We start from the raw sequence: 26,688 nt of genomic DNA on the forward strand, positions 1-26,688 counted from the left end.
AGCGAGCACGTGCAAACCGTTTCTCTCTCGGGGAGGCTAAGCCAATCGGATGGCGGCTATCAAGAAGTGGGGAAGGCGTAGCCAATCAGAGCCTGCCATAGAACGGACGAGCCCCGAAGGCGCGAGGCGGCGGCGCTGCACTGGGCTGAGGCGCGAGGCCGCCGCCGTGTGAGGGCGATGGCGGCCGCGGTCGGGCCGGGCGGCGGCGCCTTGAGGCGGGGCCTGGGGCCGGGGCCGGGGCCGCTCCTGCTCCTCGGGGCCGCGCTGGGGGCTGCTCGGGCTGCGGTGTACTTCCAGGAGCAGTTTCTGGATGGAGGTTGTGGGCGAGGGAGGAAGCAGGGGGTAGGAAGGGAACCCTCCCCATGCTGTCACCCCCCATAACGGCCATTTTGTGTCCCCCTGTGGGTGCTGGTACCGCCCGGTGGGGCAGCCGGCTGGCAGAAGAGGTGGGTGCACTCCGAGTACAAGGCAGAAAGGCTTGGGACGTTTAAACTCACTGCTGGGAAGTTCTACGGAGATCCAGTGCGAGATAAAGGTGTGTGGGTTTTGTGAAAAATACACCATGGATGCCATCTCAGGAGCTGGCTTTTATAGCACCTGCCATGTGTGGCAATAAAAGTGTTCTTTCTCCCCAAATAGCAAGAAAAGCATATGTTTGAATGTTATCCTAATTATCTTTACAGGCCTCCAAACTAGTGAGAACTCCAAATTTTATGCAATCTCCTCACGATTTGAACCGTTTAGTAACAAAGGGAAGACTCTGGTCATTCAATATACTGTGAAACATGAGCAGAAAATAGATTGTGGTGGGGGATACATTAAGATTTTTTCCTCAGACTTGGATCAGAAGAACCTGAGTGGAGATTCCCATTACTATATAATGTTTGGTGAGTTTACAGTTACTTTTGCATTATGAAAATACTGCCCCTGCTGTTGTGCAGCTTCTCAAGGAAGGTTCTTGGAATGGTAGGAAAAAATAATGGAAGGCTTCACGAAAATAAAAACGTTGTGACTGTAAGCAGTGAGCTCTTCCATGCTTGCAGAGAGCGTGCATAGAACAAAAGTTGCTCAGCAAGACTTTTTTGAAGGCTTTTACTTGAAATAATGTTCTGTAGGCCATTATCTGCTCTTACATACGTTCCTGTGTAATGTGGTGAAGTTTGTGCATTTGTATCTAAGTGAAATTTGTCATTATGTAGGTCATGTGATTACACAGTTATTCAGCTTATGCCACAGATAACTTTTATCTTGCCTGGATTTTTTTTTCTGACTTAAGGCCGTAACAGAACTAAGCCTAAGACTAGACAAAATCTAATTCTAAGGTAGCTTTAGAGACTTCTGAATGGAAGCCACGTCAATCATTAAAAACGGAATGGCATTCCACAAAAATCATGTGGAATGGGAGAGATGTCTAGTAGTGTTAGAAGGAAAAGTAAACAACCAGTATCTTTCTGCAAACAAGTTAAGGATGCAAAGCCTGTTATCTTTTTGTAGGGCCAGATATCTGTGGATCTGAAACAAAGAAAGTCCATGTTATTTTAAATTACAAGAATAAACCCCACCCAATGAAGAAACCAATCAGATGTAAGGTAAATGCATGTTTCGAAAATAGATAAACTTGAAAATAACCAAACTAGAAAAACATTAAGAACTAAAAGCAAACAAACGAAATTCCAAGCATATATCACCTTTGAGAAGTTGTCTTTCACCTTCTCTTAAAAATCATGTTAATTTCGGGACCTCGGATATCTTGCAGTTCACAATAATGTTTGTAGTTCAGTGATTGTGTTCCTAATCACCTGACCCTGATAGAGGGTGGAACTAGGTTGTAAGGCTGACGTATGTTATTAAAAACTGTATTACTTTGTATTTCTTTGTTGTAACTTTGATTCAGTGTTTCTGAAAGAGCATGCTTTTTCTGTGATGTAAATATAAGTTGCTGGTTATACTTTAAATATTTTTGCTCTCAAGCTATGCAGTAAACTTCACGTGCCTTTGTTTCAGCTATTTGGGGTGTAAATAACTTAGATAAAGTAATCATTTTAGTTTATATGCCACCATATTCAATCTCGTGACATTTCCCTTTGCCAATCAGATGTGGACTGTGTTTTCTTGCAACCATTCTGTTTTGTTCAGACCCAGAAGGGAAGACTAGAAAACATACTTGGAATGTTAATACATGTCATTAATTTTGTTTTCCCTCTACAGAAAACGGATTTTTTTTTTCTTACTGTTTATGAAAAAATCCATTAGAATTAGTAACTCTGATTCAAGGAAGTTCCTAAGAGCTGTATTTAAAGCTTTTAAAAGATTTGCTTTCTTTAAAACTCAGGTTGATGGTTATACACATCTGTATACTTTGATTATAAGGCCAGATCAGACTTACGAAGTAAAAATTGATAATGCAGTGGTTGCATCAGGCAACTTAGAAGATGATTTAGATTTTTTGCCACCAAGGAAAATTAATGATCCGGCAGTGAAGAAACCCCATGACTGGGATGATCGAATCCAAATTGATGACCCAAATGACATCAAACCTGAGGTAACTTGGTCTCTTGAATCTATACTTATTCTGCATGATTGGGTTATTTCGATTCTATTGAAACTGTTTGATGTAGTTGAACTGTGCACTAGTTTTGCTTTCTTTAACCTTTCTGTGCCTTTTTAAAGGATTGGGATGAACCTGAATATATTATGGACACTAGTGCTGAGAAACCTGAAGACTGGGACGATTCTGTGAATGGAAAATGGAGTTACCCTATGGTCAAGAATCCTCTGTACAGAGTATAAACAGTCTCGTAGATCTAGTTATGGATAGTATGTTAAGCAACTTTTCTTTGCCTGACTGTATTCAGAATATGTGGTTTATCCTAGGGGGAGTGGCAACCGAGGCAGATTGATAACCCAAATTACAGAGGGGTTTGGCCTCACCCAAAGATTGACAATCCAAATTACTCGCCAGACTACAATATCTACAGTTATGAAAACATCAGCATTATTGGACTAGATATCTGGCAGGTGAGCTGAGCTTGCTGCAGATAGTGGAAAATAAAGAACTTTTTTCACTGGGTGTATGGCAGTTTGTTTACCTTTGAATGTCAGCATTATCTGTTACTTTGGAATCTTTCGTGATGACCAGTGTTTTTAACTTCCTTTCATTTAAATACGTATACAAAACTGCAAGGTTTTAAAAATGCATTCATCCTCTGTTGTAGTTGCTTTTTGGTTCGTAACCATCTTACAGGTAAGCGAGGGGCCTAAACTAATCTGTGTGAGTGTTGTAAAGTATGACTTAATCCACCTGACTTGAGGCTCATAGCTGAGGCTTCAGGCAGCTCAGTTACTCCTGACTTTCTCAAAGGTTAACGAGGAGAAATCTGCCCTCTGGAGGCCATTCTGAGATATTCCTCTACCTCAGGTTTCATCACTAGCTAAAATTGAGACTTAAAATTTCTATGAGCAGTAAAGCATCTAAAGTTAAAATAAGTTGTTTCAATTCTTGAAAGTAGTTTTCCAAAAACAGAGAGAATTCTTTATTAAATTCTGCAAAAAGCTGTGGAGTTCTTAATGTGTTTTCTATCTATTGAATATATAATGCAAACATTATTAAAAGAATGAAACTAGAACCATAAAGAAAACAGGGGCATCTTGTTGGGTTTTTTTTTCCCCTCTTTCCTCAAAGGTGAGAGCTGGCACAATTTTTGACAACTTCTTGATAACAGATGATGAGGATTATGCAGAAGACTTTGGAGATGAAACATGGGGAGAAACAAAGGTAGCACATGAAATTCTTGTTTATTTTGGTTCTTGATTGTCACATCTTAAAAATTCTGTCTAATCTGAGCAAGATCCTATTGGTGCACAAAAATGAAATCTTTAATATTAGGATCCTGAAAAGGAAATGAACATCAGGCAGACTGAGGAGGAGCAGGAGAGAGAAAGGGTCACAGAAGAAAAATACTTTGAGCAACGGTTTAAGAAAAAAATAAAGGAAAAAAGAAAATCTCAAAGAGATCGAGTGATGAGGAGCTCTGTCAAGAAAGAAGAACTTTAATTATTTGAAAGACTTTTTTTTCCAAATTATCTCTCTCTGTAAAGATTTTGATGTTTTGCTAACAGCTTGTTGAAATTTGCATTGTTAAAGCTGTATTAAGACTGGACTTCAAAAAAAAATTTCTGTGAACTTTTAGTTACTTTCTAATAAAAGTACTATAATGTAGTTATTAAAAATTAACCTTTTATAGCAATTGTATTAAATACATTTTAAGTGCTACATTGAAAGCGCCATTTTTGGAACTGTTTTACAGTTTTTCATAACTTTAATATTAGAATTTATGCTCGTTTTAAGGAGATAAAAATGAGCTTTTTGTTACTTCATTAAAAGATTTGGCATGTCAGATGTGTGAAGCGTGTTTCACTACATACTTGAAACTAAGGAGATAAGCTTTGCTAAGCTTTTGTAGTAACTGTGCACCTGTTCCAAGGATTACTACAGTTGTATTGCTGCTGGGAGCCTGCTACGGCTGCTTTTGGCTTTTCTGTGGTACTTACCTGCTGATCTGTCTTTGGCTTCAGTGTATGTCATTAGGTGACAGGAGTCCATCTGCAAATCTGCCCTTAGAAACAAATAATCAGATCACTTTTCCCTTCAAAACCTTGTTAACAGTACCTAGAAGCTGTCCTAAAACTACATTCAAACTTTTCCAATAGAAATACTGGTTTTGAAGGGGTGCTGAGATGAGGAAGTATTTCTGAACCAGCAGCCGCTGCATATTTTTGTTTGACCTTCTGTAACTTGCTCTTTTGACTTTGTTCAGTCACTTCTATCATGTGTCCTTTCTTCCTTCTTTTCTCTTGTCGCTTTGCTCTTCTGCATTTCTAGGTGTGGGTTTTTTCTTTCCTTTTCTTTCACTTTTCTTTAAAGCAATACTATAAATTTAGCTAAAACTGAAGCCAGACATTAAGCCCATCATTTTTTGTTTACTTCTTAGCTACGATATACCACCTCCTGCTGCTGCCTGAACAGTTTAGTGTAGTAAGGAAATGGGGAGTGGAAGGAGCAGTGGAAGCTCGGTGTCTGGCCTGTGGTGCAATTGAGGTCAAATTCCTTCACTTATCTGAATCCTGCACCCTGTAAGACAACTTGTAATGACCCTATGGAGTAAAGAATTTTTACAGGCACTGAAAAACACTCCACTGATAGTTTTTAGTTCTTTTCCTGTGCTGGTCCCTCTTGCTGTAGCTTTTATATGACTGCACTGACCTTGCCTTGTTCAGGCTGTTCTTTGATATCTATGCTGTCCAGGTAGGGAGTTGTTAACCCTGTTATATTTGATGCTGAATGTTGGATCGGAGACCCGAGGCAGCTTAACCGGGTGAAGTCTGTTTCCGCAAGGTTTCATGTAACAAAGTCAAAAGATAACTTGGCCACAGCTCATCCAGCTAAAAGGTCGATCCGTGAGTTACCTGGAACAACATTCCCTAAGGCAGCTCCTGCCTTCCCTAGCCCTACTTTGTCCCCAACGTAGGTAGGTCACCGCCAGCTTCGCTTGAGGCAGCTGGAGCAGAGCCACGGCGGGGAGCAAACCGACTGCGGGCCTGCACAGCCACCTCAGCGCCCGCTCCTCGGGGCGGGGACGGCTGCCGGAGCCCGATAAGCCGCGGCCCCTCTCCTCGGGGAGGCGGCGGAGCAGGCCCCGGAGGCCCGGCGGTGCCTCCCGCCGCCTCTCTCCCCGCCTTCCCCCGCCTTTTCCCCCGCCCCGGCCGCTGCCCGAATCAGCGGGAGGAAGATGGCGGCGCTCATCCCCCTCAGCCAGCAGGTAACCGGCCCGGCCCGGCCCTGCGGCGCCTCAGCCGGGGGGTACTGAGGGGAGGCGCGGGCCCCCGGGGCCGGCGGCTGGGCGCAGCTCGGGGGGAGCGGAGAGCGGGCCCTGCCCGGCGGGGCTCCCTCCTCCGGGCCCGCGGCGGGGAGCAGGCCCCGCTTGTCCCCCCCCCCGGGGTCGGGTTGGGGCTGGGCACAGCCCCCCGGGGCCGGCCGCTGCTGTGGGGGCACAAAAGGCGGCGGCGCCCTCCCCTCATGGAAGTCCCGGGGGGGTCGGGGCGGGTGGTCCGGGGCAGGGCTGAGGGGGGCTGGGGCCGGCGCCCTGCTTTGCTCCGGACGCTGACTTGAGGCACGTCGCACCGTCTGCCTGTTTGTAACGCGGGGTGGTTCCTTCTTCGGCTCTCGGGGTGTCACGGCTGTTATTTAGTGTTTGGGAGGCGCACGAGGAGTAGCGAGAGGTGCAGGCACGCCACAGAAGGATCCAGGATGAAAGAAGGAGAAGAAGGGGCTCACCCAGCAGCTACAGGCTTTGGGGGGCAAGGGGAGCACCCCGAGCCTTGGAGCTGGGCTCCGACAAGGGTCGGCCTGCCCCTGTGCTGAGCTGTGCCTCAGCATTTGGGATGCTTATCCAGAATCCTGTTGTTGCTGTCGTTAAGGTTTTTGATTAATTTCTCACCGAAGTAATTTCAGCCTGATCAGTGTGATCACTGCGTATTCTTTTTTATAGTGCTGTGGAGATACTCAATTTACTTGTTTCCTGCAAAACAATAAAAACAAAATAATCCCTCTAATGCCTTGAAACAAAAACTGTTCTATTTCTGCATTGTGTCTAGGCCAGGCAGGAATTCAGAACAACTGCTACTAGTTCAAGTTATTCAAATACGTCTATTTCCATTTAATAATAAACTTTCATTTGTGACATTGAAAATTTCTCTCTCAGTGGGGCTACGTTATGTTTAGATGATACATAATTTGTTGTGCCTCTTATTAAGAGAGAATACCCTTTTTTAGCTTTTGGGAAGCAGTAAGAGTCCTGATGAACATCTGTTTAATTAAAGAACATGTTCGGAAACATCTGGGAACATCCATGAACATACAAACGGTTAGCCAAAGTTTTTGAGTCAAGCAATGTGGTGCAAAATATATACATAGAAAATAAACCCTGGACATGGAAGAGTTTGTTGTTGTGGAATAGCTGTAGTACATCAGTAAAAACACATCAAATATTTATTATACTAGAAATTGTGTTGCTTTGTTGTGCAAATTATAATTGCATCAATGGTGTTTTATATAGCATAATACATTGTCTCGAAAAAGGGCCTTCTGCATATATACGCATTATTTTGACGTTATTTAACAACTAGTTCATTGGAAGCATTGCTTTCAAAAGAATTACTTCTTTTCTATATTGAATTGTCAAGAATAATCTAGCTGTAGTCAGGGCAGTAAACAAGGAATTAGTAAAATTCTTTTAATAGCCTCAATTTCACAATTATTACAAAGATATCCACTAGTTATAATAAACGCCAGAAATGGTATTAAAAGAAATAGGACAGGTTACATGCACCATAATGCTGAAGCATGTTCAGATATAATACAAGAATATTGATATGAACGTATTAGGAGTTATAAACAGTATGCGTAATTCAGGCATGTGAAAGTGATTATATTTGTTTTCATGAATGAATTTAATTATAGCGTTCTTCCTGTTCTATGAAGTTACATTTTTATGAAGGAAAAACTTAGATGTCTAACCTACAGTATGCACAATAGTTTAAAAAAAAATCTCAGCTGTCTTTGTTTAAGCACAAAAAGAGCTGAAGAACAAGTACATAAAATCAGTTCTTGGTGTTAAATAACAATGGGAACCGGTTTTAATTTACCTTTGATAACTTTATTTTCCTGAATATTTGGCCACCTTATCTGTAGTCTTTCCGTTGTGCAGGCGTGTTCGATTTACAGCCTCTGAAGGTTACAGAGAGGTACGTTAGAGATACTGGGACAGTGCGGATCATTTCGTAGCTCTGTCTTTTGAGACAGCTCAGGATACTCACCAAGCAGAGTAAAGGCGAAGGTAATCTTTCTGGGGCAGCAGCAATCTTCTTTCGGCTTTCATCTCTGTGGGACACCCGTTTTTTTTCACTTTTCGAAGTACCTGTTCTCATCCACCTTGTGATGTGATGAGCGGCCAAAAGAAAGTTGTGAATCAGGAGGGCAACAAAGAAAATGGTTCCTCTGATGCAGGGTCCTTTGTGGCCCAGATGTGACCTCAGCAAAGAGAAGCTGGTTTAGTATCAGTTTATTAATACTACTAAACTAATTAGTTTAGTAATTGTTCTGGTGGCAGCAGCTTACTCCTTCCTGCCTTTTTTCCCAGATCTGTGCTAGGGGACGTGGAGGCGCGTCCGTGTGTGTGCTGCATGGCGTGTGTACCAGGTCTGCTGTCAGAGATTTTGAACTTCACATTTGCTCAGGAAATCGTTTAGAGGTGAAACAGCAAGGCACAACAGTTCTGAGGTGTCTGCTTGGGAGACAGTGCAAAGCGTTGGTCCTCGGTGGTGTTTTTTGGGAAAATGGAGTAGGTGCAGAAACCGGTGTTGTCACATGAGCTGCCGTATAACAGGTTATATCCGTTAGCTACTCATCAGCTGCGAACCCTTCAAAATGTGTCTGATTGCCAACATTAACGTGTTCAGTAGGTTCTTTATCAGCAGATGTCATCAAATCACAGAATAATCTTGAATGATGGTGAGGTAGTCACGCGTGGTGATGGGTGGCTAGGCGGCTATGCTATTTTTATCAGTTGAGCCCATTTTGTCTGGTCTGCTTCATCACGGAGAAGCAGTCATTTAGGTAAATCGGTCAGAAAGGCTTAGGCTTTGTAAAATTTTGCAAGTAGTGGAGTGTTGGAGTGCTTTCCAGCAGCACTTGGATGCATTCATATTGCCGTAGATGAAACCTCGCAGCTTTTAAGCACAACACCCTGGATTCCTGCCGCCTCCGTCAGGTAAGTCAGCTCTATGCCGTGGCTGACAGCATCAAGTGGGGATGGGAGGACGTCTGGTGATGGGGTGAGGTCATTCGATGGGGCTGCTGGAGCGGTTTGCTCTCTATCTTGGTATGAATCCAGTCTCTGCGTGCTCTAGGAAACTCGCCAAATTGGTTAGAGGAGCTTGGAGTTGGTCTCTGGCTAGCTGCTCTGAGCTTTCTGAGAAATGAGAGGTGATGGCTGGGTGGAAGCTGGCTAAAACACGTGACGTTTTATTGAGAGCTGGACAGACCATTTCCTATTTCCTCCTTTTCTCTGAACGATGTGTTTCCTGCTTTGGACAGGATCGCGGTGCTTAACTATGTCATTCATTTACAAGCCAGCAGAAAGATGAGTCAGGTTTATGAGTTATGGTCGCTGCTTTCTTACTCTGAACTCCTTTGCAGCTTCTAGAAGAACAAGAGCATGTCGTGATGTTGGTGGATGCAGTGGCTTATTTTGCTGATGGAGTTAAGTGGAGTGCCTTCAAGATGTTTAAGAAAGTCCTCAAAATGCGTGATCTTGCTAGCTGGGCAGAATAATTGACATTCCAAGTGCTCAGTGTTCACTTGCCTTTGATTAATAGAGGCTAGTTATTTTGGATAGCTCCTTAAATTAAGATCTGGCATGTTTACTGTAAACTTACAGGAAGGTTCTCGGTACCACATGAAGTTTTATGCTTCTTGTCAGTCTTCGTTTTCTTTTGTCACGTTTCCATCTCCCTTCTCATCGGAGTAGACAGAACCTCCAGAAGTCCCCGTGGGTGACGAGGAAGAAGATGGCATTTGGGAGGTGACAGAGTGAGCGTGAGGTCATCATTCGTCAGGTGTCTGACTTACGTCCTGTAGGACATCCCGAACAGGCTTTGGGATGTTTCAACATCCCTGCGTTTCAGTCGCTGAACTCTTGGGTTGCTTTGTCACTTGTTTTCTAAGGCCTCTGACATCCATAAGGAGCGACTTGTTTGAGACGGAGGTTGGGCTGTAATTTTTTTTTGCTGTTGGCATTGAGGCAGAAGTGTGGAGGTGTGACCTTCGCGTGGCGAGAACTTGTGTGGCTAGTGCAGGAGGCAAAGGGGAAGGTGGGTTTGGGGGCTTCTGCTCTTCTGGCATTTCTGCTCTCACTTCCTTGGAATGTCAGCAAGAGGGAAGAGGAATCTGCTTGTTTAATACACTTCAGAAGGCAGGGCCTTGTGTTTGCTGCTTTTGTTGTAATGCAATGGTAACATCAAGTTGAAATCTTCAAACAATGTTGCCATGGAATTGCAACATTTGTTAATTAACCATACTATTCATTCTATTTTTTTTAACTCTGTTTCTGTTTAAGATTGTGAAAAATATAAATAGACACAGGTATATTTTGATAGCAGGGCTGTGTGCGTGTATAATTGTTTGCTGAAAATACTTCATAAATGTATATGTGATGTAGGAGGTCGTCAAGTCAGTGTTATGATCAAAACTCTAGCTTTAATATTCATAGGTCTCAAACTGTCACCTGAAATACCTTGGCAAATAGTTCAAAGCTGTTCTACAAAACCTTGTAACATATAGTGTTAAAAGTGTGAGTGTAAGTATGAATGTTGGTGAAGGAGGAGGTGATGAGTCTGTTGGCTGCAAGTTTTGGGGGATCGCTGCTTTCCACATTTTATACCAAACTTGGTAATTGAAATCTGAGCAAATTAACTGTTTTTTTTTTTTTTAATCTTTGATAGAAGTAATACACAAAGTATTATTTGCTGCTTTTTTTTTCTTTCAGTTGCTAAAGGCAGGCTATCTGTGATTGCAATTCATTCTTCATTTTCTTCTCTCTCCTGTTTTTCAGTTTTCAACTGGAAATCCATTATATGAAACTTACTACAAACAGGTAGGTTTTTAAAAAGATTAAAAAATAAAGTACAATTTCCTTTACCTGAGGTTTCCCTCTCTTTTCTTCCCCTTTTCCCATGCTAAACTTCTGTAAATTCTCTCTGCTGAGTGGTAGCCACATGCATGTATAACTCCTTTTCAATTAGAGATAAGAGATTTCATTTCTCATCTCTGCTTTCGTGGCAGACATGCTTCTGTTGAATGTAAATTTTTGTCTTTCAGGTAGATCCAGCATATACGGGGAGAGTTGGGGCAAGTGAAGCGGCATTGTTTCTTAAAAAGTCTGGTCTCTCCGATATTATCCTTGGGAAAGTAAGTTGAAGGAATTAGACGATGTTGTGCAGTAATTATCTGTTCGCTTGTTTAACTGCAGCTAAGATTGAGCAGAAGAGGTTTGCAGATGTGAATGTGGTGGAATGTAAACCAAATCTTTTGAACATTATGATAACCACAGATTGGTAATAGTTCCAAGGTCTTGGTCTGAGTTTTGCTGGATGCAGTAAGGAGAAATTGTCTTTTGTGTAACGTTTTTGTTGTTAACCTGAGAATTAAATAACATTATATTTCATAACTTGAAAGCTGCAATGAACAGTTCAAGAAGACATTCAGTATGAAGTGTTGAGCTGAGTTAAATTTTATTTCAAAGTTACAGTGGCTTTTATTTTGTATCTCCACAGATATGGGATTTGGCTGACCCCGAAGGGAAAGGGTACTTGGATAAACAGGTAAATAAAATGTGCCTGTAAACTTCTTACGTTACCTTTCACAGTTGAGCCTTGATTCAAGAAAGTCCTGATATCCATAATAATTATTCTTAGCTTTTTTTTTTTCTTGGTAAGTTTTCATTTACAAGATGAAGTTTTTTTTTCTAGTGCTGCTCATATCCAAGTATATTAACTCAGTGAGGCTGCTGGAGAACTTCTGTTCTCATTTTCTTTTCCTCTTGTTTTGTAAATAATCACTGTGTGAGATACAGATACATAGTCATTGAAACTGACAAAACCAGCCATGACTTTAGGACCTATTTTAGAAATCTTTCTTGCATGGAAGAATATAACTGGCATTATTAAAAATGGCTTGGAATATAAATTCTCTGTTTAAACATGCAGATATGGAGCATTGTTTGTTTGTTTTCTGAATATCATTAATTCTTAAGAAAAAAATGTTAAAAATAGTTATGGAACAGTCCTTCTTAAAAACTAGCTTTGAATTTTTTTTTTCTCTTTGTTCCATGTTTTTGTAAAGTCTTTCTTGAATCATCTTTAAAAGTGGTGAGGTAGTTGGTGCTTTGCATTTAACTGAGCGGGGCTCTGCATCTATTATTTCCATACTTTCCTTAGGGGAACGTGTACGCTGTTAATATATGTATTGGAGAGGGTGACAAACTGCTTGCTTATTTTAATAGAAAGCACTATTGTTTGTAGGGTTTCTATGTCGCATTGCGCCTTGTAGCATGTGCACAGAATGGCCATGATGTTAACCTGAGCAATCTGAACTTGACTGTGCCACCTCCTAAATTTGTAAGTAATATGTACACGAATGTATGTATGTATTATATGAGAGCGAAATCTTCAGCTGAAATACTGGAATCATCTGTCTCATAAATGTCATGGTTCTGAGACTTCAGGTTGCTGTCAGACTGTTCCTTAAGACAGCTGCAGTCATGTCTGCAACTCTCCTGTCTTCCTGAGTAGTATGTTCCAGCCCCTTCCTGGACTCCAAAATTAGAGCAAGTTTAACTACAGTCAGCTTGTTCAGGGAGCTGATGTGGCTAAAACCTAAATTAATGAAAAAAATATATAAAAAATAATTTTAAAAAGATTATTTTGGGACTGGATCAACAGTAAAGGGCATGACTGCAGCTTTGCCTACATAAGCTGATGTGGAACTGTACCTTAGCTTGTCTTAGTTCTGGGGCTGGGGACCTAGTGAACAGTGTCCTCATCCAAGTACTGTAACAGTACAAGTTAGCATGACATACTTCTTTTATTTGGATATATATACAGCTTTTTTTCTTTTTTTTCAGTGTAGTTAGGCTTCATGCCTGTAACCATCTCTTAAAGCCTTTAGTAAGGATTAGAGACAAATATGTGCATGTATGTGTGTGTATAAAAAATAAATCTTTCATTTTAGCATGACACTAGCAGTCCCTTGCTGATCACGCCACCTTCAACAGAGACTCACTGGGCTGTTAGGGTAAGTGTAAAAGACAACACATTCCATCCATTCTTTAAAAGTAAATATTTTCTTTGTCTGTAATTTTTACAGTGAGACAATTTTTTATCAAATATATTTCCCATTTCAAAAGTCCTTCCTTTGCAGTCTTTCCTTCCCAGTGCACAATAGAGAATATTGAGCTGCAGTTTTATGTTTGAAATAAGTATTAAACAAACCTTTGGCAACCCCTGGTGTGATGTTTTTAAGACACAATGAATTTTAATCTTCTGCCTACATTTCTTCCAGAATCCTAATAGTAGGCACTTTCCTGTTTGTATAAGGAACCCCACTGAGAATAGTGAAGCATTTCACCAAATCCATCCTGAAGTATTAATTTAAAGCTTGAGTTCATATATTCTAATATAGCATTCAGCGACATACATGATATATATCACTGGAATAAAGTAACTTTTGATACATATATTGGAATATTTGTATTTAGGTACTTTTCAGATTCATTTTCCAAAATAGCTTCTAACGTTGATCTTTTACTTGCATGTTGTACTATGAAGTGGGAAACAAATTATTTGGAATGAGTAATTTCTAGTCTAAAATCTTGTCAGGAGTGTTTTAATCAGATTGTGTTGTACTTTCAGAACACTACAGAAATGTATCTTACGTGTTGCACGTTAAAATCTCTTAGGTATCATAACTTTAGCCTTGAAACTAAGCTCCTAAATCTAGTTCCATGGATTTTACATTTAAATGCTGCACGGTGGCACTTGCAAGAAAGCTTGGAAATTTAGAATAAATGCATTACTGACCAGTCTTAATTTCTTGCAAGATCTCATTTTCAACACTCACACAGGCACACTTTTTTACTTATTCAGGCTATTTCTTACCAACTAGGTGGAAGAAAAAGCAAAGTTTGATGGTATTTTTGAAAGCCTTTTGCCAGTAAATGGTTTACTTTCAGGAGACAAAGTAAAACCAGTACTGATGAATTCAAAGCTACCTCTTGATATCCTGGGAAGGGTAAGTATGCTGTTTAGATGTAGCTATTCTCTATTAAGCTTTTAGTTGCAGTGTTAAATATTTAAGTGTAACTTATCAACATAGATCATATTTTGGCTGAGATTTTACATCAAGTGCATGCTATAAAGCAAGAACGTTAAGTAGGGTCTGAAGTCATCCACTTAGAAATAAGAATAATAACAGTAATTTAGGCCCTAAAGTAGATTGGCTTCGTTATCTCTGTTCATTTTAAGAGCTGGAAATTTTGATTGAGATTGTATTAAAAAAAAATAAGACACAACAACAACAGAAACCTCTCCTAAACCATAATAGCTTTAATAACATTGTATTCCACTGTTTTGTCACTTTTCCAAGTGCAAGTTATTAGACATACCATTAAATCTATCCACTGTTTGTACAAGAGAGCACTTTAAAACATCCTAGTTTATTGTAGCTGTCAAATTGTCAAGTATTTTTTCACGTATATTTATAAATACTCCTAAGATCTGAGTTTAGCACATCCATTGTATACTTGCAAGGGAAGCAAACCTTCAAGTATTTTCCTACTTTAATTTAAAATGTGTTCCTTTACTGTCTGCATGTTGATAAGATTGAGAATTAATACATTCTATGGAAGAGCTGTATCTGCATTATGATGTACTTTCATGTCTAAGAACTCTTTCTATATATTATCTATAAAATTTAAGTATGACTTGTTTTAATTCTACACCTGGATATTGTGAAGCCCTCAGTCTTGAATATCTTCATATTTTGTCATGTTATTTTCATGATCAAAATGCAGGAAGCTTGTTCCTGTTCAAGAAGAGTTTGTACACAAGATAGGAGATTGAAGAAATGGGCAAAGTAATTCTGAGAAGTGGATGCATTTTTTGACTAAAAAAAGAAAACTAGAAATTTTGGAATGCAATGCAAATTAGAACTATATTGACTCTTCTAAAATACCTTTTTTTATAAAACAAATTGTGATGATCTGCTAGCACACACCATCTGGAGAATTCCAAAAGCCACCTCTGGATGTTTTTAGTCAGCTTGTTGAGTCCTTAATTGCAATACATAATGATGGAAAACCTGCCTCTCTTGCATGCAGAATTTGTTAGAGCCAGTGTTTCCACAAAATACTTGATTCATGTTGCCAGAAAACTCTAAATCCAGTCTGTTTCACGAGAGAATGCTTAGCTATGTCTAATGTAACTAATATGATTTTCACAAAAAATCTGTTAGGAGCTGTTAGAGAGCATGCTTAATACAATGACGATTAACATCAAAAGCACAGAATGTAACTTGTTCTCAAGTCCTTGTTTTTATCATAATTGTTGCAGGTCTGGGATCTCAGTGATATTGATAAAGATGGTCACCTGGACAAAGATGAATTTGCTGTGGTAGGTTGCTTTAAATTCTCAATTGACAGTGTGTCTGCTGGAGCAAATCGTTCTCAGTTGTCTCTTGAGCTTTGCAGTTTTCTCTCCTGTAGTCTGTTTTAAGGTCTAAATCATTCACATGCAGTTATGACCTTTTTCAAAACCATACTGATGCATGGTTGTGTCATCAAGATTAAACTTTTCGGAATAACGTTCAAAATGTTCTGCTCTGGCTTATGTCTCTAATCTTACTGTCTTTTTTACTAATATGTAAATGACTGATGCTGGAAAATCTTGTTGCTTTTTCTTCTTATTGTTGACATGTAATATCTCATCTCTTTGCCTTTGCAGGCAATGCATTTGGTTTATAGAGCTCTTGAGAAAGAGCCAGTTCCTTCACTGTTACCCCCTTCTCTCATACCGCCTTCTAAAAGAAAGAAGACGCCCGTCTTTCCTGGTGCAGTTCCTGTTCTCCCTGCAAGTCCTCCACCAAAAGATAGCCTGCGTTCCACTCCATCTCACGGTAGTGTAAACAGCCTGAACAGCACAGGGAGTTTGTCTCCCAAGCACAGCATCAAACAAGCACAGGTACAAACAAAATTTCTTTTTGGTCTCTTCCTCGTGTAAGCATTTTTTCTGAAAATGTTTGTTGTTTGGAGGATTTGAGCAGAGAGAATGACATAAGAACAGAAGAAGAATATGTGAATTTTAGTCACTATGACTATGAGGTGTAGCAAACTTTAAGGAGAATTTTCATTTTCCATAGAAAGGTTTTATTCATGTATCTGCTTTAATAACAAAGAATTAATTAATCTGCCTTATAAAACTCCCGTGTAGAGCTTTGTTATTAGCTTGGGGACTTAGTATACCTAGTTGGGTCTGTATTACCAAAGAATTAGTGGGTTTTAGCTGATGAATTTATTAAAATTTATTTTGTATTATTTATTATAATATGAATTTACTAAAATTCATAATTTGGATAAAAAGTGTTCAGCTAAAACATTCATGGGAAAAGGGGAATTACTTGTTTACCAGATTTGATTGTATGAGATGTGCTCAGAAAATCCAAATCTGATGAAAACTATATATACTCAGTGCCTCAGTAAAGATTATTTATCTTCTTTTGACTGAAATATAAAACTTTGTTTTACAGCCATCTGTGAATTGGGTAGTACCGATGTCTGAGAAAGTGCGATACGATGACATTTTCGTAAAAACAGACACAGACATGGATGGTTTTGTGAGTGGCCAAGAAGTAAAGGACATCTTTATGCATTCAGGTCTATCTCAGACTCTCCTAGCACATATATGGTAAGAATTCCCTAGTAGCTGTATTTTTGCAATTCACTAAGGCAGTTTATCCATCCAGAATTGTAATTCTAGCACTAAAACAAAACAAAAAAGCCCATCAGACTCCTTTACTCATCTTGTTGCAGTATTACAACATGGGCTATATGAAAAAACGAGGGAAAAAAAAATTCTCACATTGCTTTCTTGGAAGTGGGGTATAGATATAGGTCAGACTGTGAATTGTGGTTGTTTTTTGTAGTTCTATTAGTAGTGCTAATAAGAACTTTCTCATAGCAACACTGTTCTGTTCAGCTAAGTCTAATAATGCTGCTCTGTTTATGGAACTCTTTCACTAGAAAAAGCAAGCTCTGATGAGGCTGAATCAAAATAAAATTACATATATATTTGTATTTCAGACTTCTTGGTTAAGAAGTATGCTTCCCATGTTTATAAGTATGATCTATTTTTTACCAGGGCTTTGGCAGATACAAGACAGATAGGAAAGCTAAGCAAAGATCAGTTTGCACTAGCAATGTATCTCATTCAACAGAAGGTCAGTAAAGGGATTGATCCTCCACAAGTGTTGTCCCCAGATATGATCCCTCCCACAGAGAGGAACACGCCTATACAGGTAAATCACTGATTGTTTGTAGATACACTGAGCTTATGTGCCTTGACAGTAGCGGGCTTTGAGTATTAGTCTTGTAGTATGTTTATTTTGCAATAATATGGTAAAGAATTGCCTTTTTTTCTTATCTCCTCTTACAGAGTCTTCTTTCATGTTTCAAACTATACGTACATTTAGTAAATAAGGAACAATACAGTAGTATATTTCATAAATAAATGAGTAATAACTCTGAGAAAAGCCTAGCTTGAAAAATACTTCTTTGTCACAAAGAAGTTTTTGTAAACTTCTTTAGGGAATGGTTAAAAGATGTCTTAGTAGCCTGTCTCTGGCTGAGGTCAGTACTACATTCCTCCTGTTAAAATGTAAAACTCTTTTAAAGGGAAACTGAAGGGTAATGACTTCTTAGTTTCTGGTATCTGGTGGTTGACTCATCCCTTGTCCCATGACAGCCCATAGTCCTATATCCATCACCGTTAACTACGTATTATTGGTCGTAAGAGCATCTAATCTTTTACTGAATCCTGCTTTGTTTCATTCCTTAATAGTATGTCACTGTATTTCTGAAACTTCTGTTAATGAGTACTTCTGTCATGTCAATCCATTCACCTTTTCTATAAATTAAGTAGTATTTTCCTTTACTTCTTTTACTTTCCCTAACCAGAAAGCTTTTGAGCCTCTAAATATATTTTTGTTGTTGCTATTGCTCTGGTGCTTTTAAGCTTTTTCCTGTATCCTTTTTCTATAGACTCTGTCAGGTTACTTGACCCCTGTAGGAACTGAAATCTCAGCACTAACAGAAATGCGCCGTGTGAGTAATTGTAACGTTGCAATGTTGTTTATGTACTTATAACTTCAAAAATGTTTTTATTTCTACACCTACTCTCTCTTTGCACTTTCTGTACTTTCCTCCTTTTACTATGCTATTTAAATATGGTAAGTCTCCTGATTTATCATACTAGCAGTGAGTTCCATGTTGCAATTTTTGTTTATTTACGGGGACTTTTCAAAGGATTAGAAATCCTTTTCAAAATAATGTCAAATTTTGTACCAAATACTGAGATCCTTTCTTAAAAACTTGACAACATTTTTTGCTTAAAATGCAAGGGAGATTCACAGGGAGAATTGTGTGGCATGCTCAGTGGTTATTGTGTAATGTTTTGATATCTTCCACATGATTTTGGAATTGCATATCATGATTGTGTTTCACCTTTGTCTTCAGCCTTTGTAAAGGAAGTTCTGTTCTGACTCTGCCTTCTAATAGACTATTTTATTCTTAATAGGATAGTTCAAGTTCTGTTGGATCAGGAGAATTTACAGGGGTGAAGGAGCTGGATGATATTAGTCAAGAAATTGCACAGCTGCAGAGGTAATAGTTGTGGACGATTAACAGAAAATCTTGGAGTAGGAGAACCAATTAAGTATATAGTTCTCATGTCTGTTACTTTTGTTTTCTTTTAATCAGTTTGTTACTGCTTGTCGTTGAAGTTGGTGGTAAATCTCCCAAAGATACCATACAATTAGACAGTTTTGCAAAGCCAGCCTGGAGTCTAGCAGGTGACTTCAGAAGATTAATTATCGAATTTTTCTTATTTTGTAAAAATAATTGATATGTACACACCTTTACTCCTTCAAAGAATGTATCAGAATGAGGGCTGGCATTTTTGTTTGTGTGGTGTTTCCAGAATAACATTTGATTCTTGCATGTATGTGTGTGTTGTATTACTTAGCCAATCATGAAAACATTTGCTTGTTTATCTTACAGAGAAAAATATTCTCTAGAGCAGGACATTAGGGAAAAGGAAGAATCAATCAGACAGAAAACCAATGAAGTTCAGGTAAAAACTCCTCTGCTTATAACTACAGATTTTTATTGTAATCTAGAATAATATAGGGGTAATAAAGCATTCTTTCTTCTGTCTTACGTTGTTTCTGGGCAAGTCTCATTGTGTGGGATTTTCCTCTAAATTATAAAAGGTGTTTATTTTCCTGTTCCCCATCAGAAACATTTTCTTCTGATGCTGGTTAATACAAATAGAGGATGTTGCATATATGGTTTTAAATATTTTTTCATTAGTGCTTGACTGGCACTGTAATTTATTACATCATTATTCAAAATGTATTGTTTTTTATAGCAGGGGTAACTCAATTACATGTGTTCTGCATCACAGTCTCTTTCCATTTTGTGGGCACTGATTTGTATGATGTCTTATACAAGTTCCTGCTGAAACAAAGCATGCACATGCAGGAAATAGTCTATATGACATAGAAAATCTTGTGGAGTGTGCCAACCTGTTTCTCTGTGATTGATTATTCCTGTAAGACAAAAGCTTAATAAGTTAAACTGTGGAATTTTCCTCAGGAACTGCAAAACGATTTAGATAGGGAGACAAGTAACTTGCAAGAGCTGGAGGCTCAAAAACAAGATGCCCAAGACCGCCTGGATGAAATGGACCAGCAGAAAGCCAAACTGAAAGATATGCTGAATGATGTAAGGCAGAAATGCCAGGAAGAAACACAGGTGGTGAGTGCATGTTAATCCTCGAGATGCTCAAGTACATCACATCTTTTGCTGAAGGAAATACCATTCATTTCATAAATAAGCTTGATTTATTTATTCTTTTTTTTTTTTTATTTTAACCATAAATAGCAATTTCCACACAAAAGCAGAGGTCCAAGAAAGGATTTTGCTAGCCTGAGTGCCTTTCATAAGGTTATAAATGTGGGATTGAACCAGATGATCTCCAGAGGTCCCTTCCTACGTAAATTACTGCTGCTTTGTAAATGTATGAAATATTTATTCAGCCAGTTAGAATAGTTGAAAAGCGTTATCCCTGACCGATGAGACAGCCCATGGGCAGCAGTGCGTATTTTTTACTGTGAACCTCATGTCAGTATTCTCAGTTAAAGTTAGGTTTTCAGGGGTTACAACTGTAAGTATAGTTACCATGTTATCTTCGTGTAGAAAATCAGCGTCTAAAGTAATACAAGAAAGTGGAGTAGAGTCATGTGCAATGGTATAAATTTAACTCTTATCAGAGTTTAAAAAAATAGCTTTATAATACTTGATAATATTTGAATGGAAAAGGATCCAAGTTCTGAAAACTAGAGTTTAACCATTTAAGAAACACTTTGATTACCTTTATGATTTGCGTGGTATTTTTGTAATTTAAGATACTAATATTTCTTAGTTTTATTGCACATCCTCCATGCTTTTACCAAAGATTCTGTGTGATGTAATAAGAAGCATGCAGTTCTTCAAATGACATTCTTCATCTTGTGTAGCAGTTGAGAGCTTTGTATTATTTATAAATTCATAATGTGTTAAGGTACATTTACTTGAAATTTCTCTCTGATTTTTGTAACGTTTTGTTTCAGATTTCATCACTGAAAATGCAGATTCAGTCTCAGGAATCAGACTTAAAATCACAGGAGGATGATCTTAATAGAGCAAAAGCAGAGCTGAATCGCCTCCAGCAAGAAGAGACTCAGCTAGAACAGAGTATCCAGGCTGGAAAAGTACAGCTTGAAACAATAATCAAATCTTTAAAATCAACACAGGAAGAAATAAACCAGGTATTCACCGTAGTTTGTATGACATCATTTTTGCTTTCTTGAATGCTAAAAGTTGAACATCAACTAGAAAGATGACTTTACAGAAGAGGAAAAAAATACTGGTGCATGAAATAAGCCTTTATGACTGGTTATTGAACGAGTAACATACTGAAGTATTTTCTACCGCTTAGGCAAGAAGTAAACTTTCTCAGCTTCAAGAAAGTCATCAAGAAGTCAATAAGAGTATAGAAGAATATAATGAAGCTCTCAATGGGATTCATGGTGGTAGCCTGACAAATTTAGCAGACATAAGTGAAGGCCTTGGGCAGACAGAAAGAAGCAATTATGGAGCTATGGTAAAACTTTTTATACTGTTATTTTGAATATTTTACTATTTGTAACATACACCTAATCTAAAATCATTAAGATGTTTGTTTAGTTGACTTTTGGGATGTTAGCAAATACCATGATTCCTGTAAGGTAGAAATTTCCAGTGCAAGGCAAAAATTTTAATGCTGGTGGGGAAAACAATTTTTTAACATAATATAAATACATATATATCATATATAGTGTATTAATAAGTATTCAAAAGACATGTTGTGTTTGTGCCCAGCGCTTTCTCTGTGAAAACATAATGCACAAAAAAAAAGAATGAGGATTAAGAACAGCAATGCGTAGAGATAAATGGTCATAATGCTCAATTTAGTGCTTCGTTTTTGTGCTTGCATGACTAATGTTATGCTTAATTTCCAGTGGAAACTTTCAGAACGTTTCTCTTATTTGTAAAACCTAAGAATCACTGGTAGAAAACTCTGGTGTATGTTCGTAGTAAATTTTTAAAGCATTGTGTCCCTTTCCTGTTTCTTAATACTTTCTTCCTCTTCCTCCTTTTTTTTCTTTCCTCTTTTTGTTTTGAGAAGTCTTAATTAAGACTTCTTCATTTGCATCCTGTAAAGGGATTACAGAAAACCTATATCTTTCTAGTGTTGGAGGCAGTATTGGTGGGGTTGGGGTAGTTAGTATGAGGTATTTCTTAGAGGTGAAAAGCTCCAGTTGTCAATGGAACTCTGTATACAGGTGCTATACACCCATATGGCTACCGTGGCATAAACTGGGCAATGAAGAGGTTTTTTATAACTTGAGAAAGGTTTCGGTTGGCCTCTATTGGCAACCTCTTTATTATCCACAATACAAATTTCTTTCTGCTGTGTATTTACTTCTGCTTAGAAGCCACTTATTCAGAAAGCTCTTTAGGAAGTGAATTTTATTCAGAAAGTTCTTTAGGAAGTCACTTTTAGGATCTTTAAACAGGAACCAAGATACCATAGAATTTCTGCTAAATGGGTAGCTGAAGGTTTTAATAATGGTGAGTTGCTGTAATGTTTCTCCTCTTAATTTTTAGGATGATCCATTTAAGAATAAAGCCTTGATGTTTACAAATAACACACAAGAATTGCATACAGACCCATTCCAGTCAGAAGATCCTTTCAAATCTGATCCATTTAAGGGAGCAGACCCTTTCAAAGGCAGTAAGTGACCAATGGCCTACCTGAGACCTTGAAGATTAATTGTTGAGTAAATGATATTTTCAAACTTTTATCATCTTGCTAAATAGTGGATAAAACAAACTATTTTTCTATTCTGCATAGGTGACCCATTCCAGCATGATCCCTTTGCAGAACAACCACCTGCTCCAGCAGGTAATAGCCCTTATGATAACAGGACTGAGGAGACAAACAATTTGTAGGCAAATGCAAAGATGGATTGCAGGGTTTCCCTGGCTTTAAATTTTTGTTTTGCATGTGGGAACTTAAAAACCCGACCATATGGGCATTCAGAATCAATATGTTAATAATGTGGGTAACTTTTCATTAAGCAAAGTCTAATCCTATCAGATATTTACTGAAAATACATACTCATTACAACTTACTCTCTGTACTGGGTACTAACTATCTGGCAATTTGTTGGATTTATGGTGTTGTTGGTGTTGGTTTTAATAAGGAAAAAATAATCAGTGAGTGTGAGGTCAAATGTAGGATGGTTCATTACGGACTCACTTTGTTGTTTTGCTTAGTAGGTGCTACATCCTATTTACCTTTTAACATTCCTTCTAGATCCATTTGGAGGCGATCCATTTAAGGAAAGTGACCCATTTCGTAGTTCTGCCCCTGAGGATTTCTTCAAGAAACAGGTGAAGAGCGACCCATTTACATCAGATCCATTCACAAAACCCTCCACTTTACCCTCGAAGGTCAGTAATTTATAAATTCACAGGCAATAGGTTTATTTACTGTTGACAAGCTAAAAGAAAAATATCACCAAATACTTTTCTCTTAAGTGATGGAAACACAGTTTATTTTATTCTTAATTAGCATGGATTTTTGGGGCAATCAGGAGCTTGTTCTTTTCAGTTCCATAATAATGATGTGTATTCATTATGAAGATGCAGATGGGTGTATTTTTTTTCTGTTTGCAGTTTCATACCTCCAACGTTCACTCATTCACACCATTACCTCCATTCCATCAATGCTTCTGTTTCACACAGTGAGTCGGATCAAGGAACTGATCTGGCTAAAGGATTATAGAACCAATACAGTGGAAGGACTGCACAGAACACGTTTGTCAAATGTATAGTCACAGTCACAGTTCTTGAGCTGTACTGGCATGTATGTGTGGTGTTTTGGTGTTTTTTTTTTCTACTCTTACAGAATTCATTGACTATTGCCACCCAAGCATTAGAACTACTATCAGTCAGTGGAAGGTTAGTTTAAGTCTATAGGTTTGTACTTAGGTAACAGCAGATTTTCTGTGCAGAAGAGCAGCTGCAAACACCATCAGTTTAAAAAGAGATTTGGGATATACAGTATCTCTGAATTACTGATAACGTAAATGTCTGATTTGAATATTCAGTCTCTGTTGCTTAAAGACTGAACACTAACGACTGAACAGAGGGTGTCTGGGTGCTGGAACAGGCTTCCCAGGGAAGTGGTCATGGCAGCAAGACTGTCGGCATTAAGTATATGGACAATGCTCTCAAACATATGGTTTGATTTTTTAAAAAAATTATTATTTTTATTTTTTGGATGGTCCTGTGTGCAACCAGGAGTTGGATTTGATGGTCATTGTTGGTCCCTTCCAACTCAGAATATTCAATGATTCTAATTCTGAGTGTAATTTCTAATTTTGCCTTAGGAACTAATATCATTTGTGTGATACACTTTCACTTGAATGTGTTTTGCTTGTAGATACTTAGTTTACTTACTTTTGTTCAATGCTGTCAATAGCCAAATGGATTAATGCTACATATTTCATCTATTCATTCAATTTCATCCTCTCACATGTCCACAATAGAGTGGTCTGAAACTAGAAATAATTTGTCTTAAAGAAATAGATTTTTCTTTGCACAGAAAGACTAGTTCACAGTACAGCAGAACAATAATTATTTATATCTGTTCTTATTTAGTCTGACCCTTTTGAAAGCAGTGATCCTTTTACATCTTCCAGTGTCTCTTCAAAAGGTCCAGGTAAGAAGAACATTTTTTCTTGTGAAGATGAATAAGTAGGTATCTCTTTATGAATGAAAAATCAAATGTTAAAGTTGAGAATAAACAAAGTATATTGTGAACTGGTGGTAAATACTATTGTGCTCTTACTATGTTGTATGAAGATAAAGCCCTCGCGTTAACTATATACTTGGCTCCTTTTTTTCTTTCAAACAACTGATAGAAAACCTGTTGCTCTGTGCAATTTTTTCTTAACATCACTTGGCAGGGTAAAATGCGAGTGTTTAATCACCTACCCAGTTTCGTAACTTATTGGCAATAAGTTATTCAGAATTCTTATGTATTATTTTAAATACATTTTTTTTTTTTGCATCCGTTTCAGATCCATTTGGAACATTGGATCCATTTGGAAGTGGCGCTTTCAGTAGTGGGGAGGGATTTGCAGACTTCAGTCAGATGTCAAAGGTAAAGGTTACAAGGAAAACAACTGTCCTTTAAAAAAAATAAAATTGTACTTTTTTTTTTTTTGAAGGGTGTGATAAGATTCAAATTTTTGAGCTGACAACCCGTTTCTTCTGTGTTTATTCCAATTGCTCTCACCAAGTTCTTAGCAAAGTGTCCATCCATCTTGGGTACAGTGAAGTCTCACCAAGACCAGTAGATTCAAGGGGTGGGGAGAATCAATTTTTCACATACGTTTTCAAGTACCAGTGGAGCGAAAGAAAGAACTTGTAAGCAAAAGTAGTTGTTCCAGATAAAGGAAGTTTGGGCCCAGCAATATATTGCTAAGTTCGGAGGTCCACTTAGATGCTGCATCTCTCATCATATTCTAACTTGTTCTTAAACTTCTCCCTGAGTTTAGGAAACCAGGAAGGGTGGAAAACATTGTGTGCTTATATTTCAGTTTTGCACAGAATTGCTATTTCTCGGTTTATCGTTAAAAACAGAGTATATAGGGTATTCTAAATAGAGCTATGTCCTTACCTTCTTGTCTGGATAGTCATTCTGCTGTTAGTTTTCTGAGACAGACTTGTAGTTTACAGTTGCCTAACTTTTTACATTTTGTACCACAAGAACGCTTGAATATTGTAGAGTAAATGTTTACTAGAAAATATATTATCTTTTTGGCTAATTAAATATTTTGTATTTTTTTCCTAACTTTTCTTACTGATTTGTGGGATTTTTAGATCCCCACTAGGTGGCAGCAGTCTTTACTGATATTGGTGTGTTTCGCTTGAGTTGGAGGCTTTAGTGAAGCTCTGACTGAGCCCTAACTTTGCCTACAAAGCTCCTTTTTCATTTCGGGATGATAAATTTTCCTTCATGGTATAGTTTTTTGTGCCTTTTTAAATTACTATTAGTCTTTTGCAAAAGCCAGGTGAATATAGGAAATATATTAAAATTATAAATTTTTAGAATTTTCCCTGAGCTTTTACAAAATAACAACAACAAAAACAGCAAATAGGCATGTGTAACTTAAGAAAAGCTTGGAAGAAGGCTGTCTGTTTTGCAAGCTACCATGTTTCTCCAGTTACCGCTTTGTTTCATGGTTCTGCTTGTCACAGATTGAAGGCCACACTGTAGTATGACTGTTCATTGCCAACTAATAAAAATAGAGTTTTACTTCCTTTTATTTTTCTTATCAGCTTTTTGCTAGGAGTAAAAGTTCTAGAAGTACTTAAGTGATTAAGAGTATAAATATCTTTTAGTGTTAATGAAATCCTAGTACCTCTGACAGTGGATGTTTGTATCTATGCTAGTGACATAAAAAAATGAGGTCAGACCTACACAACTGAAGTTAATGTTTTTCCATGAGTTAACTTGTAGCCTCTGTGAAACACCAGATTTTCTGCAATGTGCTTACACTCCTTTTGTTTTATTTTTTTTCTGTTGTAGTCAGTAGCTTCAGACCCGTTCACCTCCTCTTTTGGAGGGATGGGATTCTCAGATGACCCTTTCAAAAGCAAATCAGACACACCAGCATTACCACCGAAGAAAAATGTCCCTCCACGGCCCAAGCCACCCAGTGGTAAGGAGGTTTTCTTTCTTAATAACCAGTTCCCCCAATTTACTGTATATTCTTGGAAGTAAGGACAAGTTGACAGTCTTCTATCTCATATTTCAACCATGAAGGAAGGTATGAGATTATCAGTAAATTGGCAGGAATTGTCAGAAAAAAAAAAAAAGAAGAAAAAAAAAGACTGGAACTCTGGAACTGATTGGAGATTCAACTTCAACTTGTTTGCACTCCTAGAGCTGATTTGTCAAAACATTCAGATACCAGTGAAACTGTTTGAAGAACTGAAGCCACTTTAGAACTGTTAGTTTCAAGTCTACTTTTAACAGCAATTATGTAGTTCAGTTAATATTAGCAGTGAAAATTTAGTTGGCTTCCAAAAAAAAAAAAGGGAAGAAGAGAAAAAAAAATAAAAAGAAGTTCAGGTTTCTTCT

At 38.2% G+C, this 26,688-nt stretch overlaps 2 protein-coding genes across 6 annotated transcripts in view; both read left to right on the forward strand.

Annotated features, from left to right (window-relative positions):
- Nucleotides 1–174: 174 nt before the first annotated feature.
- CALR3 (calreticulin 3) lies at nucleotides 175–4,623 on the forward strand. The gene is made up of 9 exons (XM_013195182.3): nucleotides 175–316; nucleotides 431–535; nucleotides 684–887; nucleotides 1,495–1,589; nucleotides 2,333–2,542; nucleotides 2,671–2,784; nucleotides 2,875–3,018; nucleotides 3,683–3,775; nucleotides 3,887–4,623. Exons 1-9 carry the CDS (start codon nucleotides 178–180, stop codon nucleotides 4,052–4,054), a joined length of 1,272 nt encoding a protein of 423 aa, XP_013050636.2. The 5' UTR covers nucleotides 175–177; the 3' UTR covers nucleotides 4,055–4,623.
- Nucleotides 4,624–4,991: 368 nt separating this feature from the next.
- EPS15L1 (epidermal growth factor receptor pathway substrate 15 like 1) overlaps nucleotides 4,992–26,688 on the forward strand; it is a 41,548-nt gene continuing 19,851 nt past the window's right edge. The window contains exons 1-23 of one of the 5 annotated variants that reach the window (XM_066983966.1): nucleotides 4,992–5,819; nucleotides 10,671–10,712; nucleotides 10,937–11,026; nucleotides 11,392–11,439; nucleotides 12,139–12,234; nucleotides 12,848–12,910; nucleotides 13,781–13,906; nucleotides 15,226–15,285; nucleotides 15,616–15,852; nucleotides 16,418–16,575; nucleotides 17,029–17,185; nucleotides 17,928–17,990; nucleotides 18,463–18,548; nucleotides 18,945–19,017; nucleotides 19,542–19,703; nucleotides 20,558–20,755; nucleotides 20,926–21,090; nucleotides 22,137–22,263; nucleotides 22,384–22,434; nucleotides 22,849–22,985; nucleotides 24,198–24,258; nucleotides 24,620–24,702; nucleotides 26,134–26,266. In XM_066983966.1, the coding sequence (XP_066840067.1) occupies nucleotides 5,790–5,819; nucleotides 10,671–10,712; nucleotides 10,937–11,026; nucleotides 11,392–11,439; nucleotides 12,139–12,234; nucleotides 12,848–12,910; nucleotides 13,781–13,906; nucleotides 15,226–15,285; nucleotides 15,616–15,852; nucleotides 16,418–16,575; nucleotides 17,029–17,185; nucleotides 17,928–17,990; nucleotides 18,463–18,548; nucleotides 18,945–19,017; nucleotides 19,542–19,703; nucleotides 20,558–20,755; nucleotides 20,926–21,090; nucleotides 22,137–22,263; nucleotides 22,384–22,434; nucleotides 22,849–22,985; nucleotides 24,198–24,258; nucleotides 24,620–24,702; nucleotides 26,134–26,266 (2,446 nt within the window). In that variant the 5' untranslated portion in view covers nucleotides 4,992–5,789. Of the gene's footprint in view, nucleotides 5,820–10,670; nucleotides 10,713–10,936; nucleotides 11,027–11,391; nucleotides 11,440–12,138; nucleotides 12,235–12,847; nucleotides 12,911–13,761; nucleotides 13,907–15,225; nucleotides 15,286–15,615; nucleotides 15,853–16,417; nucleotides 16,576–17,028; nucleotides 17,186–17,927; nucleotides 17,991–18,462; nucleotides 18,549–18,944; nucleotides 19,018–19,541; nucleotides 19,704–20,557; nucleotides 20,756–20,925; nucleotides 21,091–22,136; nucleotides 22,264–22,383; nucleotides 22,435–22,848; nucleotides 22,986–24,197; nucleotides 24,259–24,619; nucleotides 24,703–26,133; nucleotides 26,267–26,688 lie in introns of those variants that run through there. The other 4 variants (XM_048077840.2, XM_048077842.2, XM_048077845.2 and 1 more) reach the window with 4 other exon arrangements.

This window comes from Anser cygnoides, chromosome 27 (genome assembly GCF_040182565.1).
Source record: "Anser cygnoides isolate HZ-2024a breed goose chromosome 27, Taihu_goose_T2T_genome, whole genome shotgun sequence".
Lineage (NCBI taxonomy): Eukaryota > Metazoa > Chordata > Aves > Anseriformes > Anatidae > Anser > Anser cygnoides.

Excerpts from the sequence above, each read along its gene's own strand:
- CALR3 (XM_013195182.3), top strand. The coding sequence starts at position 178 with ATGGCGGCCGCGGTCGGGCCGGGCGGCGGCGCCTTGAGGCGGGGCCTG. Across the intron at positions 536-683 it reads AGATCCAGTGCGAGATAAAG|GCCTCCAAACTAGTGAGAAC; the intron begins GTGTGTGGGTTT and ends TTATCTTTACAG. Across the intron at positions 3,776-3,886 it reads AAACATGGGGAGAAACAAAG|GATCCTGAAAAGGAAATGAA; the intron begins GTAGCACATGAA and ends CTTTAATATTAG.